The 23,800-nt window shown below is 43.7% G+C and overlaps 1 protein-coding gene across 5 annotated transcripts in view; it reads left to right on the top strand.

Moving 5' to 3' along the window:
- The window catches only part of ISM1 (isthmin 1), a 48,595-nt gene that overhangs the window by 14,723 nt on the left and 10,072 nt on the right, over nt 1-23,800 (top strand). For all 5 annotated transcript variants that reach the window (XR_014786343.1, XR_014786340.1, XR_014786341.1 and 2 more), the window contains exons 2-4: nt 13,353-13,592; nt 18,451-18,724; nt 19,369-19,512. Coding sequence is in view for 2 of the 5 variants with exons in the window: in XM_084824631.1 (XP_084680757.1) it covers nt 13,353-13,592; nt 18,451-18,724; nt 19,369-19,512 (658 nt within the window). In the remaining 3 variants the exon portion in view is untranslated. The remainder of the gene's footprint in view (nt 1-13,352; nt 13,593-18,450; nt 18,725-19,368; nt 19,513-23,800) is intronic.

Raw genomic sequence — 23,800 nt, 5'->3', positions numbered from 1 at the left:
TCCAAAACCATGTGTGAACCCAGACTGGAATGGGTCTAGATGCGTCACATCCTCCAAGAGCTTCTGCAGCTGTGCTGCCACCACCCTCTTGAGCGCCGTGCCCCAAAAGGGGGTATTAAAGTTATGAATACTGGACGGTCATTGTCATAAACCTCTGGGTCCAGAGAGAGCTTTTTCAGGAGTGGTTGCAAAATTGCCTCTTTAAAGGCAATCAGCACCACCCCCTCACATAAATATACATTAACCACTCCTTGGACCCACCTAGCCGACCCTCCCCGGCTAGGCCTCATAAACCAAGATGGGCAAGGGTTGAGAGGGTGCATAGTTGTACTCATCACTGGAAATGTCTTGTCCTCATACTCAGGCCTTATCAACTGAAATTGATCCCACAAAGCTGGATAAGATGGTGCGTTGGACAACTCATCGGGACCTATCTCAATCTTCGCATTCAGTTTGCTACAGAGATAAGTGATGTCCTCAAAGTGCATACCAAATTTGTCACAGCAGGCCTCTGAGGGTACCAGCATACTATTTGTTGGGGGCAGATGACATTAAGCATCGTACCATTCAAAAAAGCTTCATTGGACAGCTACTTGCAGATGTAATGGAGTCAGCAAAGGAAGCCTTTTTTGCTGGTTTCACTGTCCTATGCCAAACACGCTCTAGCCTTCCCCTGGCCTGTCTCATCACCTGAAGCTCTGCAGAAAACCACAGATCCACTTGGGCAGTTTATTCCCAATGAGCAAAAGAGTACTGGGGATAAATTTAAGGTAAATTTAATACTAGTTGAAAGCACCATTACAGAAAGATAAAAAGACAATGATTTCTGAACCACAGTAGAGTTCCACCATGATTGTATCTCTAGTGGGTCTCTGCTGTCAGTATTGGATACACAAGGAAAGCAAAGAAAGGTGATTTCTGTTTTTAATCTGGTGGAAATTACAACCTCTATCCTTCCTCCTGCAACCAAATCTAAAGCCTTGACTAACCTAAGTTAATTCCCCTTAATTCCCCTAGCCTCTGACACTCCCCCCCATCACAGATTTATTGGGCCAAGACAATCGGTCCATTATTTAATAACTCAGTTATTTCCTATTGTAAAAAGTGATTTAGGCCAATGAGTTGTACTTTACCCAAAACCATCTGGCTCATCATCAGGGCTCAAGCGTTTAAGACATGCCAGTTTCCATGATACAAAGCCGCTCAGGGAGCATTTTTTGGATGAAGAGCAGGGTAAAAATGCTGTAAATAATGGAATAAATAAATAATGTTGCCTATGCTTCCTGATGTTTTCCCCTTAAGACGATGCGTTGTACACATTTTAAGGCTGTAAACTGATATACGCTTTAGAGTAGCTTTTTCTAAGGTATTTGGAGCAGACATTAATGATACAAAATATTTATGAAATGCCTGAAGCATCTAGGCACCGAATAATAATGATAATAATAACAGCAACAACAATAATAATAATTTTTAAAAACAGAGGTCCTGCCCACAGATGCCAAAATGTGCCCACTGCATACTTCTTTTCATACCACAATGTATTACAGTTTCTTCAGGTGTTACTGGAGGCTCACAAAGGGTTCTTGAATGAAAAGATCTATCATGGTAGACAAGCTTTCCTAAAAGTTAGGTTGCTCACCACTGCCAATCCTTCCCTGCAATACTGGGCAGTGCACTCTGTGTTCATCTGGGGGAAATGATGACATGCAATATCATTTGTGCTGGTGCTCCCCAGAATCGTCTGTCATGCACAGAAGTTTCACAGCAGTCCTGCAGAGTCCCACAGCAGACTAGCTGGTGGCACAGAGAGGGTTCCCTGAAGGGGAAACATCTTCAAACCTCAGATCTAAGTCATATCATGACACTGTTCTCTCACAGGAAAGAGTGGATCGTTATTTTGGAATGAGAGCACAATCATCTCCCAAACAATGCAGGGATGCCATGATTAATCTTAAAAATGTCTCTCTAGCACGAACATGCCCAGTGATGCATTTCGTTTTGTAAATCTTGGACTAAGAAGCCAGAAAATGACAGCCTGACTTCATTTTCAGGTATAAGCATCTCAGAGACAGCAAATGACTAATAACACTTCTTGGAAGTTTCTAGTACCCTGCTGGCACTTGTGTACAGCACTGATGGGTAATTTTTCATTTATGCATAACTTCGTGCAGACTATCTCCTGGTAACAAAGTTGTTGTTTTGTGGGCTTTGGCATTTTCTAAAAGAGGCTATAAGTACATTATATTTTAAAACAAAGAGCACTTCTGTGTTTTAAATCACTTTCAAGGGCCTCTTCCCATTCTTTCTCTGTATATATCTAGTTGCAATTTACAAAAGCTAAAATCACTTTTGGCCCCTTCTAAGAGATGGACAACTTGCAAGGGATTGAGTAGAATTTTTATCCATGCAAGTACAGCATGTGTCTCTTGGAGGACAGCAGTAGTAAACCGGAGGTAGTACTACCACATGTCCTACTTTACAAAGGACAGTACTCTACTTGAAGGTATCCTTATTTAAAGGGCTGTCCGGTCCAAGACAAGTTTAAAGATAAAAGAACCATAAGAAACTGTAAGAAGGGAGATCAGGAGCCTTGAAGTTGCCTATTGTTAGCACCTGGACAACAACTGACTGAGCAGTTACACAGGTCACAGACTTCTCCGCTATGATGAGATGTATTTTATTTCGATTTAAATTATAGTCATTTCTAAATTTGCATCTATACATATGAATTACATGTGCAACGTTTGTGCAACCTTTTGTCATCTTTTTTGGCAATGCGTGTCCTCCTTTTTTTGCAGTGTGTAACTGGTCACCCTAAACGCACTCAGTTTCGTTCCTGCCATACTCTGACTTGTGTTTTAGAAAGTTTGGGCTGGGAATTTCCTTCTCATTCTCCTCCTATACAATTCTCCTGGGAAGCAGGTAACAAAGCTAAATACTGCATCCACTTAAAAATGAATGACGTAAGAACACAAGAAGAGCCCTGCTGGATCAGACCAAGGGTCCATCTACTCCAGCATTCTGTTCACACAGTGGCCAGCCAGCTGTCAACCAGGAACTCACAAGCAGGGCATGAGCACAACACCACCCTCCCACCCATCTTCCCCAGCAACTGGTATACATAGGCTTACTGCCTCTGGTACTGGAGTTACACATAGCCATCAAGACTAGTAGCCATTGATAACTTTTTCCTCCAGGAATTTGTGTAACCCCCTTTTAAAGCCATCCAAACAGGTGGGCATCACTACTTCCTGTGGTAGTGAATTCCATAGTTTAACTATGTGGTGTGTGAAGAAGTTCTTCCTTTTATCTGTCCTGAATCTCCCACCAATCAGCTTCATAGGATGACCCTGAGTTCTAGTATTTTGAGAGATGGAGAAAAATGTCTCCCTATCCACGTTCTCCACACCATGCATAATTTTGTAGACCTCTATCATGTCTCCCCTTACCCTCCTTTTTTCCAGGCTAAACAATCCCAGCTGTTACAACCTTCTCTCATAGGGGAGAAGCTCCAGCCCCTTGATCATTTTAGTTGCCCTTTTCTGCACCTGTTCCAGCTCTGCAATATCTTTTTTTAGGTGGGGTGACCAGAACTGCACACAGCATTCTCAGTGTGGTCACACCGTAGATTTGTATAGGGGCAGTATGATGTTGGCAGTTTTATTCCCAATCCCTTTTCTAATTATGCCTAAATTTGCCCTTTTTTTACAGTGGCTGCACACTGGGTTGTAGGGGTGTACGGATTACTTACCCCGTTCCAGTCCGGGGCATCCGCGGGGGGGGGGTGATCCGTCCCTCCCCCCAGAATCCTCCCCAGCCGGCTCCACTCCTCAGTGAGTCCGTGGAGCCACCGGCCGGGCTCACCCACAGCCGGACTTCTGTCCACTGCCAGGCTGCAGCTGCAAATGGCGTAGCAGATGGTATTTGCGTCCCTGCTCTTTGCCGTGATAGGCTACATAAATACGTAGCCTATCACGGCTAAAGTAGGGAGGCAAATGGCGGCTGCAGACCAGGGCAGCCATTAGTGGCCGCAGACCGGGGCAGCAGACGGACTGGACGGCCGACACCAGGTAGGGTCCGTCCCGGGAAAATTTCACGGGGGGTGGGGGGATTGCTCCGTTCCGCCACAGACTCCGGGGGGCTGGATTCTAAAGAATCCGGCCTCATTGGAGTCCGTGGTGGAATTCTCTAACATCCCTACTGGGTTGACATCTTGACTGAAGTGTCCACCACAACCCCAAGATCTCTTTCCTGATCAGTCACCACTAGCTCAGATCCCATCAGGCTATACTGGACATTGGGATTTTTTGCCCCAAAGTGCATCACTTTACACTTGCTTACATTGAACCGCATTTGCCATTTAGATGCCCATTCTCCCAGTTTGGAGAGATCCTTTTGGAGCTCTTCACAATCCCTTTTTGTTTTAACCACACTAAATAATTTGGTGTCATCCGCAAACTTGGCCACTTCACTGCTCACTCCTAATTCCAGATCATTTATGAACAGGTTGAAAAGCATTGGTCCTAATACAGATCCCTGTGGGACTCACTATTTACTTCCCTCTATTGGGAGAATTTACCATTTATTCCTACTCTCTACTTTCTGTTCTTTAACCAGTTACTGATCCATAAGAGGACCTGTCCTCTTATTCCATGACTGCTAAGTTTTTTCAGGAGTCTTTAGTGAGGGACTTTGTCAAAAGCCTTTTGGAAGTCCAAGTAAACAGTGTCTACTTGATCACCCCTGTCTGACAAAAAGTCAGTGTGGTCCAGTAGATCAGGAGTCTTCAGGCTTGTGGGATCTACTTTGGTTTTTACTAGAATGTCCAAAATTCACTGCCCAGAACTTGGTGCAAAAGACATACACTTAGAATGAAAGAATTCTGAGCCCAGGAGTTCGTTCTGAGTGCCAGGACTAAACCGAGCTCACAGTCCTTCCATACAAAAATCCACTTGGTTACCCCAAACTTTCTTCAATGTCTTTCATCAATATATTTTAGGAATGGAGAGGAGTCATTTTGTTGCTGGTGTTGCTAAACGAGTGAGAGTCAGAAATCCTTGCCAATCTACTGCAACTCACCCAGAGGTCTAACCAGTAGATTAGGATCTACCTTCTGTCCACTCCAGCAGTTGATATAGTTGGACCTAGACTTAAAAGGAATGTTAATTAAAGTGGTATGCAAACTGAACAGAGCTGGGAAACTCAACAGGGTTTCTTTTTGTTGTTGTTGATCTGACCATATTTAAAGAGATTAGTTTGAATAATTAAGAGAAGACTTTTTGAGTAGCCTATATTCCCAACAAGGTTTCTTTAGGGAATTACCTTACTTAGGGTAGGCAGAAGGTAGATCTGGTTCTACTGGTAAATCTCTGGATGATTTGCAGTAGATCATTGAGGATTTCTGACTGCCAACTGTTTAACAACAACAGGAACAAAATGATGCCCACACACTAAATTATACGGCTAAAATGAGTGGTTGGTGGAACTTGGGGTTCTTGTAAAAAACAAAGAAGATCCCACAACCATGAAGTCTGCCCACCCCTGGCTTACTACTAGAAATGTGTGAACTCAGGAAGGCCTCATCTAAGGAGGCCAAGGAAGGAAGGAAGGAAGGAAGGATTTTCCAACTCTGGTTTTTACATTTGTGTGCATGCCTTGGACTGGAAGCATATGGAGGCTACATAATCTTGGATTTTCCTTATCTTGGGAAGAAGACAGATGGACATTCTAAAGTGTGACAGGAGTGGCTTGAGCACCATTCACTGCATTCAAACCCATTTGTTTTCAGGGCAGTAAATGTATGTTCAGACACTTCCACCACACTTGAGAATGTAATGTCTGCTTTTACCCTTTAAATGTTACATCTGTCTTCACTCTTATATCAGGTCCAGCTTCTTCTCTCCTTCTTCTGGCCTGAGGAAGAGTTCTGAAGAACCTGAAAGCTTGTTCGCTATTTTGTGACATTTTAGTTGATCCTAAGAAAGATATTACCCTACTCTGGATTTTTTTAAATGAACCAACATAGTGACCTATGTCCTTGGGGACAATGGGAGTGAGTAGGACACCCTTTCTATTTCTCTTGGTGTTCATGCTTCTCTGTGTGCCTCTTCCAAGAACCTTGAAGCATGCTATGGCCCCATTTTTAACATAGCAGTAGTATCTGCAAATGTTAAAATAGCCCAGTAACAAGGATGGATTAAATTTCTTGTAGTGAATGAAGATGTAGATTCTGGCATTATTATGTGTAACTGATCTTAAGCTTTATTTGGACCAATTAGTTTTCGAAACATTGACTGCTCAGATTGGAAACAAAATAGCTTAATAGGGCTGTAGATGTTTTCACAGCAAGGCATTTCTTATTTTGTGGTCTAATTTGGTAAGTCATGCTTAAACATCAAAACATACTAATGTTGGAGGGAGAATGTTTTTTCTTCTTCTTTTTTTGCAGTGGGTAGATTTATGGAAACATCCCTGATGAGAAATCCAGCTATAGATATTACCATTTTATTACATTCCTAGCATTTGAGCAATCTACTTTAAAAAAATCAGAATATCAAATGTGAAAGTACACTGCCTAGCTAAAATTCTGTTAGGCTGCAGTCCTATACCCATTTACGTGGGAGTAAGCTGCGCTGAACACAATGGGGTTTAATTCTGAGTAGACTTGTGTAGGATTGAGCTGTTAGTTAAATAATGATATATCACCAAAAGGCTTTGAACTATGGCTAGAATGTACCAAGCAGTTTAAGAAGTGGTAACCACAGTGATATTTTTATAAGGAATGTTCACCTCATGGGGATTCTTTAAAGGTGCTTCACATTGTTAGTTTCTTTTCTCTCTCTTTTTGGCAAAGTTATAGCTCTCCTTTATTGTACACGATGTCCTATAAAGAAGATCTATGTCTGTGATACCTCTTTGAAAGAGGACCACGGTGCTATCCATTTAAAGAGAATGCAGTCAAGCAGTAAATTTAGGGGGCATCTCTTTTCATATTGACTGTATCTGAGCCAGCAGTTGGTCTTTGATGTTGTAACAATAGAGCATAGGCTGAGAGGAGTATTAGCGCTTGAACAATGTTGAAATGAGGCTGCATTCATTAGTTTTAAAGAGAGAGGCTTATAATGTGTAGCAGAACTTTATTTCTGTGTGTTTTCTTTCTTGCAGGAAGGGAGTGTGTAGTGTCTGTATTACAGTTCTTGTAGACTTTCAAGCTGGAGTCCTGTGTGTAAACATTTTTAATTATAAACCAGGTGCGCTGGAAACCTGGATTGTACACTTGGTGCTTTATTAGCTTCATAAAGGCTTCAAGGCTTTCTCTTTTTTTCTTCTTCACTGTGGGCCTCTTCAAGCCCACCAGCCCTAGACTACATGGCATAGAAGAAATATTAAGTAGTCCAGGCAATTTTGTGCCAGCACTTGAGAAATAGACACATTAGTTTCACAGGCTAGCTAATTTCAGGTCTTAAATGTTCAGATACTTCTTAAAGAAAATGCAGATTTATTCTCAGATATTATTCTGAATAGCCATATGCATTCCTGATGGTTCCCACGCTTTACATATTCCAGACTGCATGGACTATCGTTCAAAGCTTAATCTAAACACTTGATTCACATTTTCATAACAAGAGTACTTGAAGCTATATAATAAGAAGAGAGTGGGTATTTGGAGCAAACACTGTAGAGTGAAATAGAACTGTGAATCTGTAAATACACAGGGACATGCAATGAAGATGGCCCAGAGAGGCCCAATTAACTGAGGTGCCTTGGTGCACATCCATCTCATGTTTACAAGCAGACTTTTCCATTTCACAGTGTTTGCCATTCCAAGCACTAATATACTTGCAAAACCCTTGCTACATAGGGTGGCCACTTCAACAAAAAAAAGAGGACAAAAGAAGATACAGAAGAATTTGCATATGCTAACTGATATGCGTAGAGGCAAATTTAGAAGTAACTGCTATAATTTAGATAGAAATGCAGTACATCTTACCATAGTGGGGAAGACTGTGACCAGATGATCTCCTGTGTGCCTGCCCAGTCTGGTGTCTGTGTGCAACTGGTTGATGGGTAACTTCAAGGCCCCTGGGTGCTCTCCCTTCTTAGGGATCTTTATCTTTAAACCAGACTTGAACTGGGCGGCCCTTCAGACAGAGGATGCCTTCAAAAAGAAGTCTGTCCTCTGTAAAGTAAGACAAATGGCCACCCTATAAATGTGAATATTGGATGACAGTTAATATGCACTACTCTAAATTCCAGGTTTTTGTCAGTCTTAGGACATGAGCAACTTGCAGTGACTAAAATAAGACTGTCTCTCTGGCCTGAGAGCAACAGAAAATGATGGTTGCAGAATGGAGAGAGACCTGTCTCTGGGACCTTAACCCTCCCAAGCCAAATGGGTTGCTCTGGACCCCAGTAGTTGTTTAAAACATTTGTAAAACATTTTAGCAAATCTGAGCCACATCATATTCATGTATTCCTCAACAGTTATGGGGTAAGTCATCCTGTGGTGTTTTATCCCTCCCCCTCTTTTCATTTTTTTTTTTAAATGTACATTTAATTTATTAAGTTATCAGGGGACTAGTTTACCCCAATGGAAATGAATTTGAAAGAGAAAGTACCAAGCCCTTTAAGCTAATTGGGGGGAGGGGATTCAATCCCCAGCAACTTCTCAAGATAGGGTAGAGAATGTAACTTAGCATTTTACCTCTGTCTTGTGTAAAGAGAACACATGACCACCCTAGCCCGGTCAGTCAGCAGAAGGCGCCTTCGTGTGAACATATATATATATATATGACTGGTGGAATGGATTCAGACCTAGGAGATCTGCCAAATCTGCCTCAGGTTTGAAATACCATGGGCAAATCAAAATGAAAATACTAATGACCTAGTGAGCTATGAGCTATGATACAGAAAGCCTGGTTAAAACCTTGTCTCAGTCGTGAATCCACCATGTGGTAGGAGTGCTTGCAAAAGTGTTTGTGAGCAGCACTGAGGCAAGCATACCCCCCCCACACACACACACACACACACTTGTAGTCTGAAGTGGTAGAGCGAGCCACTTTGTTTCCACCTTGTTCTGCTAGAGGTGTAGATCCAGCTGTGCTCTCCTAATATCTGAGGGAGGAGAGTATTCTCAGTGGTATGCTAGTTTTTGGCAGCATATCCATAGCAAGCATAACGTGTACACCAGCTCTCGGGCCTGTTCAGTGAGTGTCACCTGAGGAGGCCTCAGATCTGCTACTGTTCTAATTTTGTGAAGCCTCTCCCTGAAAGTTTCTGGGCTGCAGTCGTGCCGGTCAGCTCGCCCTCTTTATCCCCAAAGCAAAGTAACGTTGCACAAAATATGTCTGGTGAACAGTGTTTGCACAGCTGATGTTTTTATGCTTTATAATTTTTGCATGAGTTTGGTTTCTAAAATGATACCTGTATTTATTTAATTTTCAACATTTTAAAACTGTGTTTGGAACATTTTAGGGAGCTGCTTTGAAAGGCCCTTGGGCAGAAAAGCAGAACATAAAATTTAAAACCATTTCTTTTCAGCCCAAAGATGCATTTTGCAGACCCATTTCTAATTTTTTTACCATGTGTTCCTATGGTAGCAGTGCTGCTGCTGTGACCCACTGCAGGTCAGGCTGCGACCCAGTAGTGCAGGAGTAGAAAATGTATTTCAGCCTGAGGGCCAAATTCCATTTCAGAGAAGCTGGGGGAGGGGGCATATTCCTGTGATGGGCGGGGCCAAAGGCAAAAGGAGGTGGGGCCAAAACACCAAAAATACCATAATATTTTAGCTTAAAGCTCTTACTGCCATTAACTAAGCTTTAGGGGAGGCATAAGAGCATAAGAAGAGCCCTGCTGGATCAGACTAAGGTCCATCTAGTCCAGCATTCTGTTCGCACACTGGCCTACCAGCTGCCCACAGGAAACCCACAAGCAGGACACGAGTCCAACAGCACCCTTGAAAGGCATTTCAATCTTTTCGAATGGGGAAAAAGGTGAACAAAAGCCAGGAAACCACCAAATGATTGGTGGTTGGGGGAAAGTGTATGGGGCCAAGGGAAGGGGGCATGGCCCCCTGAGGACCCCCAGAGGGCTGGATTTGGGCCCCTGGCCCTAAGTTTCTGCATCCCTGCAGTAGTGGATCCTGACCCAACAGTTGAACATCAGTGACGTATCCATCTCCTTTTTCTGTTGGGCACTTTGCTAAAGCCCCATAGATGAAAGCAGGCCAGAGCTTCTGGTGCAGTAGAAAATAATGCAAGAGATTAACATCAAATGCCCAAGTATTTGATTGGAGTTTGGGTACTTTATACCAAACGATTCTGGGCAATAGCTATTGTGCTAGTTAGAATTCTGGCATTAAACCCCCATTTGAATATATATACATGATCGAACACTTCAGTGGATATTAGCAATAACTGTAGTTGCAGCTGGTGCATGGGAGAGTCCTCCTCTGACCAAAGGGGGTGGTGATGAGGAGCAGCAAGTACTGGGCCACCGGGGTGTCCCATTTCTAGTGTTCATGCCTGGAAGGGGCCCATCTAAAACCTCTTATCACTGGAAAGCTACTGCAATGTGCAGGACTGTATGTACTCTGTGTTTAAAACACACAGTTATGAAGCAAGCAGCAAACAAAGCTGGATTCTGCTTCCTGAATAAATTATGTAAATTGAACAGATCTGCATAATTTCTTACATTGCATCATTCTTCAGTTTTGCATAATTTAATCTGGTTTTGCTAGTCCTGGGCAGGGCAAGGACACTGCGGCCCTGCTACAAACCACAAACACTTTAGCCAGCCACCTCTCTCTCTCTTGAGATTTCAGCAGGCATTGAGCACATTCTTTCAAGTATAACGTCCTAACTAGAAGAGCTAGAAACTTGCTTTTTTAAAAGAGAGAGAGAGAATAAAAGCTCAGGTTCCCAGGAAGCTGAATTCTGTATTTGCTACCACAGAGATGGGGAACCTGTGGCCCTCCAGACATGGACTGTAACTCCTTAATGTTCCATGCTCCTTTTGAGGCCAGCTTTACTGAGCCCACGCGGCTTGTTTCTGGCTCATGCATAGCAAAACTTTATTGATATTTTCACAAATGATGAACGAATACCACAGGTGCAACTCCCTTACCCGCAAAGCATCTTGCACTTAAATAGATTGCCTCTCCCAGGAACACCATGCATTTTCAACTATAACACTTGCCTGTTATGTACTTCTGTTGTTTTAACATCGGATTGTGTGGTGAAATCCTCTTGTTCCTTGTGAGCCATATGGACAAAATGCCTTTGAGACAGCAAAGAAAACACCATTTGACAGGTGGCAGATTCAGAAATAAATTTAGCAAAAAGATGGTGAATGCTTTTAGAGGACGGGCAAGGGGAGAGACTAAGAGCAGAGAGCAGCTGCCTACAAGAAACCATAAACAGCTGTGAGAAATCTTGGGGAAAAGCCACATGGTTTTAAAACAAGGTTTGTTTGTTTTCTTTTCATGTGACAGCCTCAGTGTAGTGTAGTCGTTAGAGCGTCATACTAGGACCTGAGGGACCCAGATTCAAATCCTTAGCCATGAAGATCACTGGGTGACCTTGGACCTGCAATGGGAAGGGCTGTAGCTCAGTGGTAGAGCACCCGTTTTGCTAGGAGAACATACTAAGTTCAATTCCCGGCATCTCTAGGGCTAGGAAAGAATCCGCCTAGGAGAGCTGCTGCCAGGCAGTGTTGACAGTGCCAGTGGTCTGGCTCGGTATAAGGCAGCTTCCTCTGTTCCACTTCTGAGGCCCTCCTCCCCCTGGAGAACAGCCTAACTGCTGGGCTGATCCTCCACCATTTGCAGAAAAGAGAGATAAACAAATAAAAACAACAAGAGGCAACAAGGAGGCTGACAAATCTCTGGAAATTTTGTACTGTTTTATTACATCTGGAAATAAGCTCCTGACACACTGTGGAAAGGCATCATCAAATAACTCAAGACTTTCTATAAATGTCTTATACATTAGATATATGATGAACCTATATTACCTTCAAATGAGCTAAACAACTGCCATCCCCTTCATTTTAATTAGGTTTTTTATCTGTTATAAATGTAATGGGCAGTATCCAAGTCAACACTAATACTAATGTAAGTTACATTGCACTAGCGTAAGTGACCTCTAACATAACAACAATAGCGTTAGGTGACACGACAGGTTTTCCAGCCTTTTGTGCCAATATCTAAAGCTAAAGCTGAAGTCATTGTTCTAGCTCAAAGTAATCTATGTTAGCGCTAGTGTTGACTTGGATACTCCCCAATGAATTTGACTGTTGTTGATGAAAGAGTTAATTAAAATATGTATTTATTTTTAAAGATATGGTGTTTGGGTCCAGTGGTCAACCTTACTGCAAGTACTAAGACTTTCAAAACTGCCTAATAAAGGCTGGTGCTCCACTTCCATTTCAATGTCAGTGTCAATATACCCTTGCTCTTTTCAAGAAAGTAGCTCTTCTATTAAATGGCAAGTGAAAACATCTGGGTCCTCCTTACGCTTTAAGCTGTTAGAAACTCTGACCTTATAAATCTCTTAACTGCCAAGGAGCAAACATGGATTACTCTGAAGAACATATGTGACCCATTTTCCATTAAATCCTTGCACCCTTGGTGAAACAGTCATAGGACTGTGCCGCCATGTGATGTATGTCATGTGATGGGGCAGGACTGTGATGCGCAAGGTGTCCCATAAGGCAGGGGTCCCCAACCCCCGGGCCGCGGACCGGTCCCGGTCCATGGCTTGTCAGCAACAGGGCCACAGGAGTGTGCGGAACCCCCTCACCTTGGGTCCGTGGGGGTCCACGGGGGGGGCGATCCGTCCCTTCCCCCCCGGAATCCTCGCCGGCCCTGGCTGGCTCCGGTCCGCAGTGAGTCCGCAGAGCTGCCAGCCGGCTCTGGCCACTGGCGGACTTCCAGCCACTGGGACACAAATGGCATCCGCTATGTGGACGCCATTTGCATCCCTGTTCTACGAGTAATAGGCTACGTAAATCTTTACATAGCCGATTACTGCAAAGAATAGGGACACAAATGGTGTCCGCGTAGGGGACGCCATTTGTGTCCCAGCGGCCGGAGGTCTGCCAGCGGAAACACACACACCCAGTCCATGGAAAAACTGGACCGGTCCCTGGCACCAAAAAGGTTGGGGACCGCTGCCATAACGTCTTGCACAATGTCACACCATATCTTCTGCTAGCTCTTGCACAACAGTTCATGGGGAAGCACCACTGCCAGAATTTCTTCTGCTAGCACATCACTGGATCTTTAATTATTATCTTTAATTTGCTGTATGTAATTTTGTGTTTGCTTCCTTTCTTCTTCTTTCCCCTAGGATGTCCTCCACACAGATAGCCTTTCATCTCCTGAAACCAGCTTCACATTAAACCCAGAGGACAGACAGGACTATCCTGACCACCAAGCAGCACACAGGTCATTTGCCAGACAGCGATTCAAGCAGGAGAATGGGCATACGTCTTTGCAAAGAGATGGGCCGAGATCGTTCCTTCTGGATCTCCCAAACTTTCCTGACCTCTCAAAAGCAGACATCAATGGGCAAAATCCTAATATCCAGGTAAAACTCTTCTGTTATGTTTAGAATTCCTGCCTTTATCAGGCTTCCCGATCGTGCAGAGGGTTCTACTCGCATTCAAGCAAAACACAAGTAGAACTCCTGTTCAGACCTTGGTGGCTCAGCATGGGTGTGTGCGGCTGGCATGTACAGAGATGTAGAGGCAGGGCCAACATGCACAGCCCTAGCCCAGTGCACACCTTGCGCCCTCACACATTCAAGCAACTGCCTGAATGGGGCTAAGGACAAAGTATATAACTTGAGAAAGAATTAGATCTTGAGCAAGTTCACGCAGAATTTTCACAGTGTTTAAAGTAGCATTGCTTAACTTAAAATTTCATTTTGCTTATAGAAATCACTGATTTAATGTGTTACACTTTATAAGACAGAATCTAGTATATTTAAGTTCTACTTGGTAGTCCATTATGTATATTCAGGTAGTGTAAATTAGTTCACTTTTTCTCACATGCACACACAAACACACACACCTCCCTCCCCCCGCCCCAAATCTCTGGATCAGGACAGGTAAGTCATTGTTTAAATGTTCACAATATGAGACAGCAGTCAGTCAGTGACAGCCTTCTTACACAGAATTTGTAGACTTGTACTAAGCTACTGCTAGTTGAAATTAATACAGTGCTTTTCTGTTTACTGATTATTTGGCTGGATCTGTTTCAGTAATGGAATACTTTTATTCAGCTCCTATGCCATTTGTGCAATTGTTTCAGTATTAGTAAGACAAGAAAACGTTTGAAAGGGTAACCCAAGCAGCTGTTACTTTTGTACTATGGCTGCTTTTTTAACTTTGTTGCCAAACCAGCGGCCAAATGCACCGCTGCTCTCAAGTAAACGAATTCACAGGAAGTCCTTGAAAACGAGGTGCTTTTTAAAGCCAGCAACATATTTCCTTTGGGAGCAGAAATTTCTTCGTGAAAAGCTCCTTTGTTGATCGCCATTGACTTGACACATGCCAGCTCGTGCAGTCATGCCAGCAGAGCAGGGCTATTCAGTGTGCAACAGGTTCACTTTCTTCCCCGTCGAAACCGTGAAGTCATGTGTCAAGCGAGTGGGCTTGGCTGCCAGACTATTTTCTGTGTGAAGTTCTTTTGGCTTTTCCAGTCCATTTAAACACGGCCCAGCTCTGAGGAGGTCCTGAACTTGGATTCCGATACCTCACTTCTTCGTTTGAACTCTCCTTTTCCTCCAGTTCTCAGCCATTGTTTCCCACACTTCCAGTGTGGTAGCTGTGTTGATAAGTTGCAGAAAAAATAACAGAGTGCTGTGGCCCCTGAAAGGGTAACAGATATATTGTAGCATGAGATTTTGTGGGTTAGCCCACTTCATCAGCCATGGATCCAGGATCTGCATTCTGCAAGAGGAAAAGACCTTCTGTAAAAGGTCTTTGATCATGGAAGGTGTCTCTGCCAGATTTGGGGGGATCTCCACGCACCACAGCTCACCCCATTCAGCAAGGTCTCCTGACTCTGTGCTGCATTTCCATGGGGCTGCAGGAGCTGCCATGGGAAGGAGGGGCTGGGGAAGTCAACTTCTGTCAGCTCAGTTGGTCCAGAGTAAATCTGGATCCAACCCAATATAAGAACAGTGGCCATTCACAACAGCAGGGATTAGGGATCACAAAACTATTTTAGCTTTGCTGTGTTAAGTAACACCTGTGGTGGGAGTGGAAATAATTGCCTCACATAATCTACTACAGGGCAGGACCAGAAGAGAAGCTGAGAGGATACCACTTGTCACCTACAGTTATCTGTTAAAACCACTAATCTGTAGCCATCCTGGAGAATAATATTACATGTTAGGCCTGTCCTTGCTACCCACCAGGAACAACAGGCCACATAACAAAGGGACCAGATCCTGCAACAAATCCAGATGCTAATTCTGTCCCCATATCCACTCAGCCAACACCGTTACTAGACCTAATATTATTAGGGCTTCATTCACTTGTTCATCCCCTAATATGATATATGCTGCCACCTGCCAACAATGCCCTCCTGCTGTGTCTAAAGGATAAATGGGGAAACATCTGACATTAAAAACAGCAACATTCAGAAACCAGCAGGAGAACATATCAATCTACAAGGACACCCTACTGCTGACCTGAGAGTTGCCATTCCTCCAAGAAACTTCAAATGGACACTCTAGCATGTAATTGCTGAATAAGAACTTATCAGGAAATGTGATTCTATTTGTTCAGATCTGGATTGAGACAATGGTTTCCTCTCTTACTATAGGAAAAATTGGGTGGTGATTACACAATTGCTGCTGTTGTGAATGATCACTGTGCTTAAGTTGTATACATTTAAGCTTTGTATTTAATTGTCACAAATTTGCATTTTATGTCCATTTTGGCACTACCGCTCATTATTTTTTCTCTTCCCATGTAAATGTATCTGTCAACTGAGAAGAACACTTCATACCTCTGACAATGAGGGCTTTAGTCCAGGATGGCATATGCAATAATAGATCTGTTAGTTTTTAGGGTGCCACAAGAGTCCTTGTTCTATCCTATGCTTGTGTGCTATAAAACATGCACATTTCCCCACTATGTCCTCCTTTGCTGCTCCTCTATGGACACCACCAGTTATGTGCAACACAAATGAACAAACAAGAGGTTTTGTGTACCAGTCACTATATACATATTTTGCCCTCTTCTGTTCTTATTTTTAGTTTCTTTTCTCTCTCTTTTTAAAACACATGCATGTGCACATGCACACACACACACTCACACACACACAATTCTGCTCATATCACAGAATTAAAATAAGCCAGGATTCATTTGTAAACCCAAAAAAACTCAGGATTTGTTAACCAAGAATAAACCTGGTTTGTGATTCTGGCTTTTAAAGGAAGTAACAAACCAGGATTTCCGGTTCAGACAACACACTCTTGCAAAGAAGGAATAAATGGGCTGTGTGCACCAGCACATTCTCCAGAATCCTGGCTTCTTGTTTTATGCCAACGTGGCCATTAAGAATGGCCATCCTGTTTTCTTTGAATTTCCCTGGTATTCACATGACCTTCCACTGGGCTTAATCTTTGCCTATTCTTGATGATCTCCCTTCTCTGTGGTCACCATGGCCTGCTGTTCAGTGTCTTCCTGCTTCTTTAATTTTCCAACCTCCAGATGCCCTGAGAGAATGTCTAAACACACCTGCCATGGCGACAATAAAGCTAATGTAACTTTTTAAAAATCACAAACTGCAGAGGTATAATTTTGGAAAATGTAAAACTGTTTCATATAATTTGATCAGTGAACTTTCTATGTCTGTCAGTAAAGAGTTTCCTTACCTTTAATAAATGGAGATATAAATTACAGGCATTAAAATGTGTGCTACGAGGTGTTATGACATGTATGAATTATCTTTATGATATCTCCACAAATCACTTGAACATACGATGGGATCTGTTGCTGTAATTTTGAACCCTCTTGGGACCACAATTAAGCTGTGGAATTTATAGTGACGTTGCCAAGTTACACTGGCAGTGTGCACAAATAGGTTGCAGGCTCCTGTACCTTTAAATGAGCCTAGACCAAAAAAACCTCCAAACCTGCAGAAAATTTGTAGGCAAACCTTTATGCTAGTTCTGTGAAGCTATCGGTGACATCAGTTCACTTTCCCAGACTTTCTGGGCGCACTTTTTTCTTCCAGTTCATCTGATGACTTATGTAGCTTTTACAAGATCTAAGACAAAAGGCTACCTTTGTGCTTCCTGCTGGTACAAAAGACAGTGCTGGATGTGATCTGAGGTGATAAAAATAGGGCAAGGAGGGGGATGATCTTAATCTTATGTGCTTAAAATAAACCACTTTCTTCTTAAGACTCTGTAATTTAACTTCTCAGGTTCAGGCTTGATTCTGTTTTGTTCTCCTTGCCTTTTTTAAAAGCCTGTCTCCCCATAGAGCAGACGTCTTCACACTTTTTGGATCCAGGACTCACCTGTCCTCCCATACTTCAGCAGGACTTTTTTCTCCCTATATGTTTGTTTTTCCCCTCCTCCTCCTCTCTTTAGGATGACCAGATACGAGGGTGGACGGGGCTCCTGCATCTCGAACAGTGTTATAGACGATGTACTTTTCCTAGATGCAAGTCATCATGCAGGGTTAAAAAGGTGCATCTGCAAAAATATCTTCTAAGCACTTCTGGCCTTCTTTGCATCTCATCCCCCTCTCTTCTTTAAAAAGAAGCCCAAACAAAAAAAGTAAAAGTGATAGTTCCACTAATTCTGGACTGCAGAACCACAGGCCTGTGAGCGCAATTTGGCCTGCCTGGGGTCCCAGTCTGGCCATGCCTCCTTCCCTTGGCCCCACCCCTTTCCCCCAACCACCAATCATTGAGTGGTTTCCAGGTGTTTGTGCAGGGTTATTTTTCCCATTCTGAAAGATCAAAATGCCTCTCCTAAGGGTTAGTTACTGGCAGTAAAAGTCTTAAGCTAAAATATTCTGGTATTTTTTAATATGTTTTGGACCCAACATTGGAGTGGCATCCCCAAGAGCTTCTGCGAAATGAAATCCAGGCCTCGGGCTGAAGGAAGTTAGACACTCCTGCACTAGTACAAACCACCTTAGGTGAGGAGAGCACAACCTCATCAGCTGAAGACCAGTGCCATAGATGACAGCAGAAATAATGTGTTTGTTACATATCATTGGATTTTTAGCTTTTCCAAATTTCCACACAGATGACACATCCTAACCTCGCCCCTAGCTATAAGATAGCACTTCCCATTTGTTTCTGCTTTATCAAACTTCTTACTGATACATCAACAGTTCTTTGTTAATTGGTTTTTGAAGGCGACAGCTGTTGAGGTCCAAATGCTTACAGGCCTGCTTTCTTGAATTCTCCAGGTGACTATAGAAGTTGTTGATGGAACAGACTCTGAATCAGAAAAGGATCTTCAAAAGGAAAGTAGCAAGCCCAGCTGGCCTGTCCCATCACCAGACTGGAGGAACTGGTGGCAGAGATCAGCACCTACCGTCACCCGCATGAGTAGTGGTGACCAGGATTACAAGTATGATAGCACAACTGAAGACAGCAACTTCCTGAACCCCCTTAGCGGCGGGTGGGACAGGCATGCGCCTAGTCACCAGACGTTTGAATCAAAGGAACAGCCAGAATACGGTGAGTGAGCATTCTAAACCTCTTGCTGCCATCACAGGATTGTAATGGTGCTCTGGAGGCAGGAGTGATTGGGCACCACTGACAATGGATAGTAGGGGAGGGGAGAGTCAGGCGGAAATCAGATCAAAAGGGAAGTGTGTTTCAAAAGGTTTAATTCATTAATTTCCAGAGGGAGCACACATTTATATCTATACACATACACATGGGTGGGTGGGAATATATGTATGTATATGTCCTATATGCTAATAGCAAACCCATTCCCTGGATATGGATCATGTAGCCAAAAGGGCATCATCAATGCAGAAGAGTGTGATATTAGCAGGCTTGAGGGAATCACAAGGTTTACAGAAGTATCAAAAAAATGGTGGGGAGGAGTAAAACATAAACACAGCTTAATGAGGGCTGAACATGCTCAGTGGGCAAAGAATGCTAACTGATGGGGCAGAGCGAAATGGAAAACTGGGGGGATAGGGATGGAATGGAGTATCATGAAGGGCTGGAATTCTGAACAGCAACATTCCACACCGCAACATTTTGTTGCAGGTCACACTTGTGTTGTTGTTGATGATACATCTACTTTTATAAGCAAGGTTTTATTTTTATCAACTTTTTTCCACCTAATTTGTCTTGTTCCTCCATTGCAGATTACATAGATGGTGAGGGAGACTGGAGCCCTTGGTCCATTTGTAGTATAACCTGTGGAAGCGGCAATCAGAAGCGCACAAGAACCTGCGGATATGCCTGCACGGCTACTGAGTCAAGGACGTGTGACAGACCAAACTGTCCAGGTTAGGCTCAGCTAAATTGCATTGACCTGAATTATAGACCTGTTTATAATCCTTTGCCAATGCAAATCACTATATTTATTGATACATTGTAGAAGTAGATGCCACCAGATAGCTGCAATTGTCAGATTTGTTCTGCCTTTACAAAACACACACAGTGGAAGAAAATGCTTTTCCTTTCTAAAAGACCTTCAACAACACCGTTCACGCTGCATACCTCCAGATTTCCACAGAGCCTACACATACTGGGCCAAGACAAAACTGCATTTCATGCAAGATGCACTAGATGGGGTACTGCAGGGATTAAGAGGATCCTGCTTTCTGAAGTTCTAATTGCTTTCTCCATTTTTTGTACTGCTTTAAAAAAGTTAGTAAGAGAATGTGATGCCTCGGAGTTTGTGCAGAGATAACATGTTTCAGAGCAAAGAGACAGATAACATTATGCAGTGCTTCTCAAGTGGAAGAGATTGAGGCAGCTCTGAAAGTTCTAAGCTTAAAGTCTCCAATGTGGTGTCTTGTGCACATACTGGATATGGTCAAGGAGGCCCTTCCCTCTGATGAAAACATACTGCTAACCATACGTTAGCATAGCCACTGGAGCACTCCCCACTCAGCTCTGCATCATGCAGTGTTAAATATAGATGTGCAGCTAGGAAATACATTGAGGTATTATTTTTTTTTATTTATTTACAATAGTTATATACCGCTCCACATCCGAAAGTTTTGGAGTGGTGAACAACACGGTAAAAGAATAAAACAGCAGGTTAAAAGAGTTAAAACATTTTTTAGAAAAGACAAACCCCAACAAAGTGGAATTTAACAAACCACGGCTGGTCATGCAAGGAAGGCCTCTTGAAATAACGTCTTCAGGAGGTGCTGGAAGGAACACAATGTTGGCGCCTGCCTGACCTCTAAAGGCAGGGAATTCCACAGGAAGGGGGCCACCATACTAAAGGCTCTTTTCCTGGTGGACTCCAACCAGGCCATGGGTCCATGTGGAACCACCAAGAACATGCCCTCTGATGACCTCAGGGACAGAGGAGGTTGGTAAAGACAGAGGCGCTCTCTCAGGTATCCTGGTCCCAAGTTGTTTAGGGCTTTGTACACTAGTGCTAATACCTTAAACCTGGCCTGGTAGTGAATAGGCAGCCAGTGCAGTTCCCTCAGCAGAGGAGTTGCACGCTGAAAAGGGGCTGCTCCCGACAACAGCCAAGCTGCTGCATTCTGCACTAGCTCCAGCTTCCGGACCAGCCTTAAGGGCAGCCCCACATAGTGTGCATTGCAGTAATCCAGTCTTGAGGTTACTAATGCCTGTACCACCGTGGTCAAGCTATCTTTGTCCAGCAGAGAGGCTGTAGCTGGCGAACCAGCTGAAGCTGGTAAAAGGCACTCCAAGCCACTGTGACCACTTGGGCCTCCAGTGACAATGATGGACCTAGGAGTACACCCAGACTTGATCTTTCAGAGGAAGTGCAACCCCATTCAGAACAGGCAATGAGCCTATCTCCCGGACCCGGGAACCACTCACCCACAGGGCTTCCATCTTGCCAGGATTCAGCTTCAGTTTATTGGCCCTCATTTAGCCCATTACTGAGTTTAGGCACTGATTCAGGACTTGCACAGCCTCTCCTGATTCAGATGTCACAGGGAGACAGAGCTGTGTGTCTTCAGCATACTGATGGCATTTAGCTCCAAATCCCCTAATGACCACTCCCAGCAGCTTCATTTATGTTAAACAAGATTGGGGACAAGATGGAACCCTGCAGCTCCCCATAGCTCAGTTGCCAAGGGGCTGAGGAATAGTCACCCAGTGTTACTCTCTGAAATCAGCCCCATAGGTAGGATCACAGTGCCTCCAATACCCATCCCACGGAGTCGATCCAGGAGGATACCATGGTTGGTGGTATCAAAAGGCAATGAGAGATCAAGCAGAATTAACAGGGTTGCACACACACACCCCATCCCTCTCTTGATAAAGGTCATCCATCAGGGTGACCAAGGCTGATTCAGTCCCGTAACCAGGACAAAACCCAGATTGAAATGGGTCTAGATAATTAGTATCCTCCAAGAGTGCCTGCAGTTGGTCCGCCATGACCCTCTAAAGTACCTTCCCTAGAAAAGGGGTATTTGCGACTGGGCGGTAGGTGTCTAATACCGTTGGGTCCAGAGTGGGCTTCTTCAGGAGTGGCCACATTTGTTGTTCAGTCGTTCAGTCGTATCCGACTCTTCGTGACCCCATGGACCATAGCACGCCAGGCCTTCCTGTCCTGCACTCTCTCCCGGAACGTGCTCAAGTTCATATTCATTGCATCGGTGATGCTATCTAGCCATCTCATCCTCTGCCGTCCCCTCCTCCTTTTGCCTTCAGTCTTTCCCAGCATCAGGGTCTTTTCCAGAGAGTTTTCTCTTCGCATTAGGTGGCCAAAATATTTGAGCTTCAGCTTCAGTATCTGACCTTCCAATGAGCACTCAGGGTTGATTTCCTTTAGGATTGACTGATTTGACCTCCTTGCAGTCCAGGGGACTCGTAAGAGTCTTCTCCAGCACCACAGTTCGAAAGCATCAATTCTTCGGTGCTCAGCCTTCCTTATAGTCCAGCTCTCACAGCCATACATTACTACTGGGAAAACCATAGCTTTGATTAGATGGACCTTTGTCGGCAAGGTGATGTCTCTGCTTCTTACTATGCTGTCTAGGTTTGCCATAGCTTTCCTCCCAAGGAGCAAGCGTCTTTTAATTTCATGGCTACAGTCACCGTCTGCGGTGATCTTGGAGCCCAAGAAAGTAAAATCTGTCACTGCTTCCATTTCTTCCCCTTCTATATGCCAGGAAGTGATAGGGCCAGATGCCATGATCTTGGTTTTTTTAATGTTGAGTTTCAAACCAGCTTTTGCACTCTCCTCTTTCACCCTCAACAAGAGGCTCTTTAGATCCTCTTCGCTTTCTGCCATTAGGGTGGTATCGTCTGCATATCGGAGGTTGTTGATAATTCTCCCGGCAATCTTAATTCCGACCTCTGATTCATTCAACCTGGCATTTCTCATGATGTACTCTGCATATAAGTTAAATAAGCAGGGTGACAATATGCAGCCTTGTCGTACTCCTTTCCCAATTTTGAACCACTCGGTTGTTCCATGTCTGGTTCTTACTGTTGCTTCTTGACCCTCGTACAGGTTTCTCAGGAGACAGGTAAGGTGGTCTGGTACTCCCATCATTTTAAGAATTTGCCACAGTTTGTTGTGATCCACACAATCAAAGGCTTTAGCGTAGTCAATGAAGCAGAAATAGACGTTTTTCTGGAATTCTCTTGCTTTCTCCATGATGCAGCGAATGTTGGCGATTTGATCTCTAGTTCCTCTGCCTCTTCGAAACCCAGCTTGTACTTCTGGTAGTTCTCGGTTCACATAGTGCTGAAGCCTAGCTTGTAGGATTTTGAGCATCACCTTGATGGCATGTGAAATGAGCGCAATTGTGCGGTAGTTTGAACACTCTTTGGTGTTGCCCTTCTTTGGAATTGGAATGTAAACTGACCTTTTCCAGTCTTGCGGCCATTGTTGAGTGTTCCAAATTTGTTGGCATATTGAATGCAGCACTTTAACAGCATCATCTTTTAGGATTTTAAATAGCTCAGCTGGAAGACTGTCATCTCTGCTAGCTTTGTTGTTAGTAATGCTTCCTAAGGCCCACTTGACTTCACTCTCGAGGATGTCCAGCTCAAGTTCAGTGACCGCACTATCATGGCTATCAGGGACATTCAGATCTTTCCTGCATAGTTCTTCTGCGTATTCTTTCCAACTCTTCTTAATCTCATCTGCATCTGTTAGGTCCCTGCCTTCTTTGTCCTTTATCATGCCCGTCTTTGCACAAAATGTTCCCTTGAGATCTCCAATTTTCTTGAAGAGATCTCTAGTCTTTCCCATTCTGTTGTTTTCCTCGATTTCTTTGCATTGCTCATTTAAGAAGGCCTTCTTGTCTCTCCTTGCTATTCTTTGGAACTCTGCATTCAGTTGGATATATCTTCCCCTTTCTCCCTTGCTTTTCGCTTCCCTTCTTTCCTCAGTTACTTGTAAAGCCTCATCAGACAGCCACTTTGCTTTCTTGCATTTCTTTTTCTTTGGGATGGATTGAGTTGCTGCCTCCTGAACAATGTTACGGACCTCTGTCCATAGTTCCTCAGGCACTCTGTCTATCAGGTCTAATCCCTGAAATCTATTCCTCAGCTCCACTGTATATTCATAAGGGATATGATTTAGGTCATACCTGAATGGTTTAGTGGTTTTCCCTACATTCT

Source organism: Heloderma suspectum, chromosome 1, assembly GCF_057233095.1.
Source record: "Heloderma suspectum isolate Gila_16-S chromosome 1, 16-S_ref, whole genome shotgun sequence".
In the NCBI taxonomy this organism is placed as follows: Eukaryota; Metazoa; Chordata; class Lepidosauria; order Squamata; family Helodermatidae; genus Heloderma; species Heloderma suspectum.
The sequence above is the reverse complement of the archived record's forward strand: the minus strand, read 5'-3'. Positions and strand labels throughout refer to the sequence as shown.